This window comes from Polyodon spathula, chromosome 2, assembly GCF_017654505.1.
Source record: "Polyodon spathula isolate WHYD16114869_AA chromosome 2, ASM1765450v1, whole genome shotgun sequence".
In the NCBI taxonomy this organism is placed as follows: Eukaryota; Metazoa; Chordata; class Actinopteri; order Acipenseriformes; family Polyodontidae; genus Polyodon; species Polyodon spathula.
In genome coordinates this window covers 5,684,135-5,696,687 of record NC_054535.1, presented here as the reverse complement: position 1 = coordinate 5,696,687, position 12,553 = coordinate 5,684,135, and the positions used below count along the sequence as shown (strand labels likewise).

The 12,553-nt window shown below is 39.6% G+C and overlaps 1 protein-coding gene across 1 annotated transcript in view; it reads left to right on the top strand.

Moving 5' to 3' along the window:
- The window catches only part of smim14 (small integral membrane protein 14), a 31,392-nt gene extending 21,252 nt beyond the window's left edge, over positions 1–10,140 (top strand). The window contains exons 3-5 of the mRNA XM_041274850.1: positions 4,450–4,498; positions 7,627–7,775; positions 7,995–10,140. Coding sequence (XP_041130784.1) covers positions 4,450–4,498; positions 7,627–7,775; positions 7,995–8,033 — 237 coding nt within the window. The 3' untranslated portion in view covers positions 8,034–10,140. The remainder of the gene's footprint in view (positions 1–4,449; positions 4,499–7,626; positions 7,776–7,994) is intronic.
- Positions 10,141–12,553: the final 2,413 nt, after the last annotated feature.

Genomic DNA, 12,553 nt, shown 5'->3' with positions numbered 1-12,553 from the left:
TGACTCTGCTGGCGTGTTCACAGTACTGCGGGAAGGGGGCGGCAGCCTTCCAACAACCGCCTGTGAGTCATGGCAGTGACACGGGGAGGTGGGAAGGTAAGTGTTTGGACTTTTTCCCCCTCTCTGAATGGCTGAGAGGCGAGTCTTGGCAGATTGCTAGCCCTATATAAAAAATGCTCTGCTGTTTCCTCAGCTCTGCCTTTGTAGACGCGCTGTGTGTGTGCGGAAGCGCTGGTCGAGGACGGAGAGACCAGCTGAGAACAGCGAACAAGTCAGAGAGTGACAGCGGGGAACCCTTGGGCAGACCCCGAACTATTGTTTAGAGCAGGCAGGGAGCTGACAGAGTAGGACGGTGATCCGGGTCATGCGGGTAGCGGCGACCGGGATAACGCTGCCGAGTGCAGCACCTTTTATTTGTAGTTTTATTACTGTTTTATTTTCCCTTGTTCTTTTCGCCTTCTGTTTTCATTATTATTTCTTTGAGTACCTGCAAGTGTACTTGCTGTTCACTTACCAACTTTGGTATTTCCGTGGTGCTGTCTATCATCGCTGATAGGCAGCCCACGGCCAGCAGTGCCCTCTGCTGGGGAAAAATAAGAACTGGCCTAAAAATAAAACTGGGCACCTGTGTGGTGTTTTCAATTACACCTGTCTGTCTCCTGGTCAGTGAATTACCCACACCCCTTCCACAGGCACTATTTGAAAATTGCGGTCCACAAGCATCGTCCAAACAACCTGAACAACCTGGAGCAAATCTGCCAAGAAGAATGGGCCAAAATCACTCCGACACTGTGTGCAAAGCTGGTACATACTTACCCCAAAAGACTTAAAGCTGTTATTACAGCGAAAGGTGGCTCTACCAAATATTAATGTGTGGAGGTTGAATACTTATGCAAGCAAGAAATTTCAGTTTTTTATTTTTCTTAAAAATATTTCCCAACATAAAACCAATGTCACCTTACAATAATTGATTTTGAGTTTAAGTGTTTTAAAATAAAATATCGAACAGAACAAAATTTCAATGCACCATTTGTAATTCAGTAATATGAGAGAATTGGTCAGAGGTCTGAATACTTTTGCAAGGCACTGTATATAATGCAAGTAAAGTTCAAACAGGTACAACAGTAAAAACTAAAACAGTCAAATATAGAGATTATAGGTCTAAGTTTTGCAATACTTTTCAAATGATAAAAATATGATGTTGTAGTATTTTTTCTTTGTTTCTCAAATAAGAGTAGGGTTGAAAATCACACCTAAATTTCTCATTTGTAATACAGATTCAGAAGGTACTGCTGAAATCCAGGCAAAATGATTGATTCAAGCTTTTTTCTAGCTGGTTTAATGAACCCTCTAACAAAGCCTCAGTTTTTTTTCTGCATTCAACGTTAAAAAATGTTGCGGCATCCAGCCCTTAATGTCAGTAAAACAAGATACTATAATTGGTACCAGGTTTTAGAGACAAATACAGCTGGGTGTCATCTGCATAAAAATGGAAATTTACTCCATGTTTGCTTATATTATCATCCAGAGGGAGCATTAAATGGAAAATAATAAAGGACCTAAAATAGAGCCCTGTGGAACACCACAAACTAATTCAGACAATGCAGATGTATCATTCCCAATTCAAACAAATTGATACCTATCAGAAAGATAAGACTTGAACCAGGATAAAACAACTCCAGATAAACCCACAAAATGTTCCAGGCAATTGATTAAGGTAGAGTGATCCACGGTGTCAAAAGCAGCACTTAGATCTAATAAAATTAAAAGTGTTAAATAACCAGAGTCAGTGCAAATTAATAGATCATTTAATACTCTAACAAGAGCTGTCTCAGTACCATGTGCATGGCGAAAACCAGACTGAAATTTTTCATAGATGTTTTGTGTCAGAAATTGATGCAACTTCCCTTTCTAAAAGGAAGGTTTGAAGTAGGCCTATAATTATGTAGAATTGTTGGATCCAAGTTATGTTTCTTGATCATTGGCTTTATGAAAGCCGATGGAACTAGCCCAGAAGAAAGTGAACCATTAGTACAATTAAGAATATAGGTATTAAGAGAACAACCAACGGGAACAAACCAGGGAGGACAAACAGACAGCGGGTTCTGTGATACTCGAGAATACATCCACAGAAGATAAACAAAGCAGAGGTGGGATACATCGGGGAGGGAATAACAAACAGCACGTAAACACAAACAGACAGCGGGGAATACAGCACGTAAACACAGACAGACAGCGGAGAATACAGTACGTAAACAGACAGACAGCAGGGAATACAGCACATAAACACAGACAGACAGCGGGGGGAATACAGTACGTAAACACAGACAGACAGCAGGGAATACAGTACGTAAACACAGACAGACGGGAATACAGCACGTAAACACAGACAGACAGCGGGGAATACAGCACGTAAACACAGACAGACAGCAGGGAATACAGCACGTAAACACAGACAGACAGCGGGGAATACAGCACGTAAACACAGACAGACAGCGGGGAATACAGCACGTAAACACAGACAGACAGCGGAGAATACAGCACGTAAACACAAACAGACAGCGGAGAATACAGTACGTAAACACAAACAGACAGCGGAGAATACAGTACATAAACAGACAGACAGCAGGGAATACAGCACATAAACACAGTGGAGAATACATCACGTAAACACAGACAGACAGCGGGGAATACAGCACGTAAACACAGACAGAGCGGGGAATACAGTACGTAAACACACAGACAGCAGGGAATACAGCACGTAAACACACAGACAGACAGCGGGGAATACATCACGTAAACACAGACAGACAGCGGGGAATACAGCATGTAAACACAAACAGACAGCGGGGAATACAGTACGTAAACACAGACAGACAGCGGGGAATACAGCACGTAAACACAGACAGACAGCGGAGAATACAGTACGTAAACACAGACAGACAGCGGGGAATACAGCACGTAAACAGACAGCTGGGAATACAGCACATAAACACAGTGGAGAATACATCACGTAAACACAAACAGGCAGCGGGGAATACAGCACGTAAACACAGACAGAGCGGGGAATACAGCACGTAAACACACAGACAGTGGGGAATACAGCACGTAAACACAGACAGACATAGGGGAATACAGCACGTAAACACAAACAGAGCGGGGGATACAGCACGTAAACACAGACAGACAGCGGAGAATACAGCACGTAAACACAGACAGACAGCGGGGAATACAGCACGTAAACACAGACAGACAGCAGGGAATACAGCACGTAAACACATACAGACAGCGGAGAATACAGCACGTAAACACAGACAGACAGCGGGGAATACAGCACGTAAACACAGACAGACAGGGGAATACAGCACGTAAACACAAACAGACAGCGGAGAATACAGCACAGTAACACAAACAGACAGCGGAGAATACAGCACGTAAACACAAACACAGCGGAGAATACAGCACGTAAACACAGACAGACAGCGGGGAATACAGCACGTAAACACAGACAGACAGCGGGGAATACAGCACGTAAACACAGACAGACAGCGGGGAATACAGCATGTAAACACAAACAGACAGCGGGGAATACAGCACGTAAACACAGACAGACAGCGGGGAATACAGCACGTAAACACAGACAGACAGCGGGGAATACAGCACGTAAACACAAACAGACAGCGGGGAATACAGCACGTAAACACAGACAGACAGCGGAGAATACAGCACGTAAACACAAACAGACAGCGGAGAATACAGCACGTAAACACAAACAGACAGCGGGGAATACAGCACGTAAACACAGACAGAGCGGGGAATACAGCACGTAAACACAGACAGACAGCGGGGAATACAGCACGTAAACACAGACAGACATAGGGGAATACAGCACGTAAACACAAACAGAGCGGGGGATACAGCACGTAAACACAGACAGACAGCGGAGAATACAGCACGTAAACACAGACAGAGCGGGGAATACAGCACGTAAACACAGACAGACAGCGGGGAATACAGCACGTAAACACAGACAGACAGCGGGGAATACAGCACGTAAACACAGACAGAGGGGAATACAGCACGTAAACACAGACAGACAGCGGGGAATACAGCACGTAAACACAAACAGACAGCGGAGAATACAGCACGTAAACACAAACAGACAGCGGAGAATACAGCACGTAAACACAAACAGACAGCGGAGAATACAGTACGTAAACAGACAGACAGCGGAGAATACAGTACGTAAACAGACAGACAGCAGGGAATGCTATAGGGATGGTGCCTATTCTGGATTACTAGTGAGATTCAACAGAACATTTATCTTCTCATACATTACAGTAAGCAAGCAGCATTTAACAATTAATTTCACAACAGAACACCAGATCTGTTAATTGTACTAGCAGGTGTGAGTAGTTGAATGACTTTTGTTTTCTTAATGTATTTCAGCTGAGACAGTCCCAGTCGTACTGCACTGACACAGAATGTCTTCAGGAGTGTGAGTACAATACAGTATTGATGATATAATGTGTTACTGCATTTCTAACCACATTTTAAAGAACACAGAATGAAACTGCCAATGTGCATGAGTGACTGGTGTTTAGTTCTGTTAGAAATATGTTATGGTGTTTGAGGAGAAATATTGACCCAAGTGGCCTTTCTTCACAAAATGGTATTTTCCAAACGCAGACATATTGTCAGACAGGTGGAAAATTAGGTTTTGTAGTTCCTCAAATGTTATAGTTCATGGTGATATTTAGCTGAATCCAGGCCTTGATACCCAGTCCTATGAAAGCTGTCAGACCAGTTTATTCTACAAACAATGAGCCTGTCATTTGTGTTCCTGTCTAATTGTATTATTGACGTAGTATTCAATACAAGGGTGGAGTGTTGCAAGTGCTGTTTTGTCTTTCCCTAACTTATTTCAAAACCAGCTTTATGATTGTGCAGTAACAGGTTGGGAGGACACTGGGAGGAAGAATGTGTGAAGCAATTCTGTCGGTTGAGGACAATCCCTTTAAAAGATTGACTCAATTCCACTGAAATAATAACATAACATATTTTTTAAAAATCACTTACCAGAATAATACAATATTTCCTTTTTTTGTAATGTTGTATGCAAATTCATGTGGCTATACCCTTCGATTCTTTGGAATGCTGACTAAAGGCAAAGGGTGGAGTATGACAGTAAACAATGAAAGAATTTGACCCACCCATCTGAGCCAAATGTTGTACATTAGTTAACATGTCAAGAAGACCCACTCTGTATCACTTGTGCTTCAGACTTGTAAAAGGAATCTCTATTCCAGTTTTAAAAATCAGAATATCACCTACAATGTTAATGTTATAGTGGTATTTTAGATTTTCAGTATAGCCCTTTGCTTACAGTGGCTTTCAAAAGTATTCACCCCCCTTGGACTTTTCCACATTTTATTGTGTTACAACATGGAATCAAAATTGATTTAATTAGGAGTTTTTGCCACTAATCAACACAGAAAAGTCCATAATGTCAAAGTGAAAAATAAAATCACAAATTGTTCTAAATTAATTACAAATACAAAACAGAAAATAATTGATTGCATAAGTATTCACCCCCTTGAGTCAATATTTGGTAGAGGCACCTTTGGCAGCAATTACAGCCATGAGTCTGTTTGGAGTTTCTACCAGCTTTGCACATCTGGACAATGGAATTTTTGCTCATTCTTCTTTGCAAAACTGCTCAACCTCCGTCAAGTTGGATGGGGACCTTTTGGTGAACAGCAGTTTTCAACTCTTTCCACATATTCTCAATTGGATTGAGGTCCAGGCTTTGACTGAGCCACTCCAGGACATTGACCTTTTTGTTTTTAAGCCACTCCAGTGTGGCTTTGGTTGTATGTTTGGGGTCATTGTCCTGCTGGAAGATTAATCTTCTCCCAAGTCCCAGGTCTCTTGCAGACTTCAGCAGGTTTTCCTCCAGGATTTCTCTGTACTTTGCTGCATCCATTTTGCCCTCTATCTTCACAAGCTTTCCAGGCCCTGACGCAGAGAAGCATCCCCATAGCATGATGCTGCCAAACATAGCTCTTAGCGTTGAGGCCAAAACGCTCTATTTGGTCTCATCAGACCATAGTCTTCTTCCACTTGGTCTCAGAGTCTCTAGCCGAGATTTGATGTGAGTTTTTTTCAACAATGGCTTTCTTTTTTCCACTCTCCCATAAAAGCCAGTTTTGTGAAGTACCTGGGCTATTGTTGCCATATGCACAGTCTCCCAGCTCAGCCGGCCTCTTGGTGGCCTCCCTGACTAGTGCCCTTCTCGCCGTTTTTGATACAACAGTTCTTGAGGAGGCTGTTTCTAAACAGATTCACAGTTGTGCTATATTCTCTTCATCTCTTAATAATGGACTTTAATAACGTGGACTTTATGGGGCGAGTCACTCAATGCCTTGGAAATGTTCTTATATCCTACCCGGTTGGTGCTTTTGAAGAATCTTATTCCGGATTTGCTTTTAACGTTCCTTTGTCTTCATGATGTAGTCTTTGTTAGGAAATGTACTAACCAACTGTGGGACCTCCCAGAGACAGGTGTATTTAACCTGAAATCATGTGAAACACCTTAATTGCACACAGGTGGACTCCATTCAACTAATTATGTGACTTCTAAAAACAATTGGTTGCACCAGAGCTTATTTAGGTGTGTCATAGCAAATGGGTAAATATTTATGCCATTAATTATTTTTGTTTTATATTTGTAATTAATTTAGAACAATTTGTAGATTTTATTTTTCACTTTGACATTATGGACTTTTATTGTGTTGATAAGTGGAAAAACTCTGAATTCAGTCAATTTTGATTCCATGTTGTAACACAATAAAATGTGGAAAAGTCCAAGGGGGGGTGAATACTTTTAAGAGCCACTGTATATGCATTGCAATCTTATTTTCATTGTCTTAAATCTTATCCATTTAAAGAGTAATGGGGTTCCGAAAAAAAAATATAGTGTTACCCCACATGTTGCTACAACTGTTTAAATAGTGCACTTGTCAGTTTTCTTTTCACTGTTACATCCTGACAATTTTTTACACTTACACCTTCAAAGCCTGTTTCAGCACTCTTTTCAAAATGGCTGTATAACCAGATTGTCTGGCACTGTAATGCTGATGTAATAGAACAACTCTTAAAAAACAATCATCTGGGTGAAACTTGCTTCAGTAATTCCTAGAAACTTGCTAAGCCATTTATTGTATCAGAATATATATGTCTGTGTGTCACATTTACATTTTTAAATAGCTTAGAGCTAGTTTATTTGTCATAAAACTTGCTTGGCTGCTTGTGGGAACATAGATAGTAAACTTTAAATGTAAGGTAATACATGAATGAGTGAGCGTTTTGCTTTTGTGTTTAAATGTAAGGTAATACATGAGTGAGTGAGCGAGCGTTTTGCTTTTGTGTTTAAATGTAAGGTAATACATGAGTGAGTGAGCATTTTGCTTTTGTGTTTAAATGTAAGGTAATACATGAGTGAGTGAGCGTTTTGCTTTTGTGTTTAAATGTAAGGTAATACATGAGTGAGTGAGCGTTTTGCTTTTGTGTTTAAATGTAAGGTAATACATGAATGAGTGAGCGTTTTGCTTTTGTGTTTTGCAGTGCCAGGACCGAACCCCTCCAATGATGGTGACTTTACCATGCCGATGATTATGATGGCATGGATGTTTATTGCCCTGGTTTTGTTTCTTCTGAGACCAGCCCGCATGAGGGGACCCAGTACAGAAGGGAAGCCTTCAAGCCCACATAATGTAAGTACTGATTCTGTTTCTTCTGAGACCAGGCCGCAGGAGGGGACCTGGTACAGAAGGGAAGCCATCGAGCCCAAGTAATGTAAGTATTGGTTCTGTTTCTTCTGAGACCAGCCCGCAGGAGGGGACCCGGTACAGAAAAGAATGCCTTGGTCTCAGTCAGGTAATTGCAATTATAACAAGGGCAAAAATAAAGCATGAAACATTTTGTTTCCTCAGAATCATGGACATGAACCCCCGGCGCCCCCAGTGGATTAACCCAAACCGTCGCCTGGCGTGCAGCAGCCAAGGGCTCATATGAGGACCAAATTCATTACTGTGGCTTAGATAACCCTTTGAGATGTTTACATGTCTCTGTTAAGTCAATATTTTCCTATATTGTTTCTTGTTACAAATGGCTTCTTTATCAAAGCATTTGTTTTATATCTACACACTCTGAACAGGCGATTACAAGTGAGAGGGGTATTTCACATGATTGGTTCAACATTCCAGATAAAATGTTTATTTGACTACTTTAACCCAATTATTTAATTTGCATACTATTATGTATATGTTAATATAACACAAAACAAATATATCATAAAAAATAAACATTTAAATAATTTGTAAAACATTCATTTTGCGCAAAAAACTAGACTTTGTATGTTTTATAAAGATGTGAAACTGAATTTGTACAATGTAGGGTTTTTGCTACAGATAAGATGCATGTAAACTTTGAGAGGTCATTGGTCGGTTAAAATTATGCCCAACATTCAACGTCTTTATTCCAATTTGCAATTTGTACCATTTTTGTAATAGGAAAACAACATACTATTAATGTTATAAAACTAGTAGCAAACAAGAGTAATGCAAATATGAGCCTTGGATGATTTTTAGTATTTTCTCACCATTTAATAATTTGATTTTACTTTTTAAAGTAAATACTCTTTGGGCAAAATATTTTTTCTGGTACAAAACTGCAATATGTTTGATTCAAAGTGTAAATTTCACATTGCCCCACTTGATTTTGAAACAAACAAAACCAAACAACTGTTAGTTAAAACCAACTTCATCTTTTAATGACTATAAAATTGTAAAGTAATTTGGTCAAATGCCAGTTAAAACCCGGTGTCTGTTTATATATGCTTGTATTATGTGTATTTATTTTTCTGTACAAATTATTATTAATATCATTCTATAAATCTTCTCAGTACTAAAAGAGTTTCAGTCAAGTCAGGAATTTGTTACAAAATTGGATTTTTCTTTCATGTCCCTTTTGGGCTCCATAGATTCTAAATGTATATTTCAGTTTAGTTTATTGCTTTGCTAAAGATGTCCTTTTGTTTTATACTGGTCAGCTTTTTTACTAGTTTGAAAATGACCTCGTACTTGTATAAACATTTTACCCTTCTCAAGGTCCAAATCTTATAGGACTGTATTGAGCTCAGTGTTTTGGTGCCTGCAGCATTCTCATAGTGCACATTTGTAGTTGTTTTACACAGTTATTCTTCATATACTGAAGTCTAATGTTTAAGATTCAAGAAACATAGTTTGTAAAGTCTTTTTGTGGGCAGGGCCCATGACTTTCCTTGTAATCCGCCTTTCTAGTTTGTCCGACATGACTTGCACACCCTAAATGAAACTGAGCTGTAGCTTTGAGGCACTGTAATGAAATGCATGAGTTGGTCTTCATGTCTGGTGGAAGTGTAAACAGAAGGGATGTACTTCCAAGTTACTGGATACATGGAGTCTGATACATTTTTTGTTCTTAACCTGGACAAAAATGCTTTGTTTATGCTGCTGCATTAAAACTATAGGTCTCCAGCCTGCCAGCATGGTGTTATGCCTACTGGCGACTAATAGCTTATGAAAAGCAGAGAATGAATTACTTCATCCCTTTTAGATATTAACAGTTTTAGGTGGACACAAGTACCTCTTAATTAGCAGTATGTACAAATTCTGACAGTTTGTTCTCATTGTTCTTTCTCTTGATAGAGATGAGTGTCTGGTGTAATGCTGTGTGCCAAACGTAGTGTGTGTTCCATTGATTCTTCAGAATTTCTAAAAGGAGTGCCATTTAGGGCTTATGTACTGTAAAGGGCTTATACTATGCACTTTCTAATTAACTATAAAATAAATACAAGAGTGAAAAAATGGTGCCAGTTTCTTTTTTATGGTTGTATAAAAAGGTAATACTAGTTTAGGTTTAGTTTGACTGCTGGTTAATAGGCTCATCGAAGGTGGTTACCAGAAACCTTTTTGGAAGAGTCCTGTGAGCAGGGGTGTCATTTGCTATGGGGCTGGGGGGGTTGCCCCCTGTGTTACATACCACATCTTTATTTTAATTAATGCACACCCACTCCCCCAATGTGGCATTATGTCTTCCACTTTTGGACCCCCCGCCCCCCGACACCTAATATAATCACATATAAAATGGTCAAAGTTTTCTTCACAAACATCTTTTTCAAGCGTAATTATTTTCTAATCTAGCCTGGTTCCTGAATGAAGCTGGCAACAGTTGCTATGTGATGTCATTGCTCGCGCTCAGAGTCTTGAGGCGTCGATGGCATTCATTCATTTCTGATTGCTAGTTCGTCGTTGTCCAGTGATTTATATAGACAACACAGAATTACATTCTATTATTTGGATATGTTTGCCACGACAAGTGGAAAATGGAAGAAATTAAACACACCGAGACAACAAGGAGGAAATAACTTGTAGAAGAAACTAATAATATTGCTTATTTATACCCAGTTAAAATTATTTATACATACTCAAAGAAAAGGTACCATAGATTTGATTTAGGCTGGCTTAGGGATGTGCTGTTCCTTTTTCGGGTTTCAATGTGACCCTATTTGAATTTTGTTTCATGCTATGTGTTTATTTTAATTCATGCGGACCAGTCACTCTCCTTTATATGCCTGTACTCTCCCATGTTTAGGACACTTCTCCTGGATATCTCCTGGGACAGATTTTCTCCCGTACTTTGATCAATACTCTACTATCTCGCCTAACTTTCGAAACTCGTGCTCGAAATGTTACAAAGGTGTCTTTTTTCCATCTGCGTAACATAGCCCGCTTAAGACCTATTCTCTCTACCTGATGCAGAGAGACTCATGCATGCATTCGTCTCCTCCCGACTCAACTATTGTAATGCATTGTTTGATGGAGCCTCTAAACGTGTTAATAGGCTAAAATATGTTCAGAACTCTGCTGCTCGAGTCCTAACAAGGTCTAAATCTTGCTGGTCATCTCTGCATGGGCTTCCTGTTAAGTTCAGGGTTGAGTTTAAATTACTACTGTTAACATATAAGGCCTTGAATGGTTTGGCTCCTAGCTATATCTCTGATTTGTTAACTATATATTCTCTTGTGCGAAACCTGAGATCTACAGATGCTGGGCTCTTAACAGTGCCAAAATCTGGGCTTCGGTCTATGGAAGAGAGGGCCTTCAGTTGCTATGCACCCAGCTCTGGAATGCTCTCCCACAGAAAATAAAAGATTCAAATACTGTTGATATTTTTAAAAAGCAACTAAAAACACATTTTTTTTAAATGTCATTTGAGTCTGTGTAGGGCTGGTTGTTTGTGTGTTGTACAGTACTGGTGCTGTGTGTCCTCTGTTTCTGGGCTAAACTTGTGTGTCCTTGTTTTAATGTGTAACCTGCTTCATGTCCATTTTTAATATCACTGTGTATTGTTTTAAACTATAAAGCGCTTTGAGATGTGCTGTATAAATTGCGCTATAAAAAATAAATATTATATTATTATTATTATTATTATTATTATTATTATTATTAATAATAAACTATTCAGACTGATTTTAACAGTGGGACATGGGAGCAAGAATGATGTTTATGGTATGCTCGAGATCACAGAAGCACCAAAAAGTCAGTGAAACATGCATTACAAGGCAATACCAGCACAACTAATATAGTAATTCCTTATTTTTGCATCCAACAGTATAAGGAAAATGGTATTAATTAATGGGAGGGGAGAGCTTGCATGGGTGAACACATGCTTCAATTTAGGACATGATAAAAAGTTTACAAAAACATTCATTGCAGGGGTAAGTGGATTTTATTTTTTAAAACAACATTTTTTTTTATCTCTAGTAAGAATAGTGTGCAATATGTCAAACTGTGTGACTGATATTTGTGTTAAGACCTGCAAGATTAATACAGCAAGGCTGTGGGATCAGGCACGGCACGGAACGGCATGGCACGGAACGGCACGGCACAGCACAGCGTTTATTCACTCAAAGGATTTCTAGCTCCTTATAATAAGCAGCTCTGACTGGAGGTTAATTATTCATCAATTATTCAATTATTCACTCCAGTCACATTCTCGCATGGAGTTGTAAGGGAGAGATTAACTCAATGGTGGGAAATTCTGGTCCTGGAGGCCCAGGGGCCCTCGTGATTTTTGTTGGTCCAATTAATTAATTTAGGGTACAGTTGGAACAAAAACCAAGAAGGACAGCGACCCTCCAGGACCGGAATTGCCCAACCCTGGATTAACACCTTCCCTGCCAACTAAACACAAGCCCTGTGCAGGGCTCCTGCCCTGTCACACAATACATAGGACATTTTACAACGTTATAACATACTCACTGTATTTCACTTTGAGGGAAAAAGACAATCTTGCATAGAAAACGTTGCTTTTTAAAAAGAATGCATACAATTTCATAACTCTGCTGTACAGTTACTGGCTCAGGTATATGATTCTCTCTGTGCCAGAAATGAAAAGAGAGGAAAATGAGTTTTACATCAGAATTCATTTGAACCATGTTGTATTTATA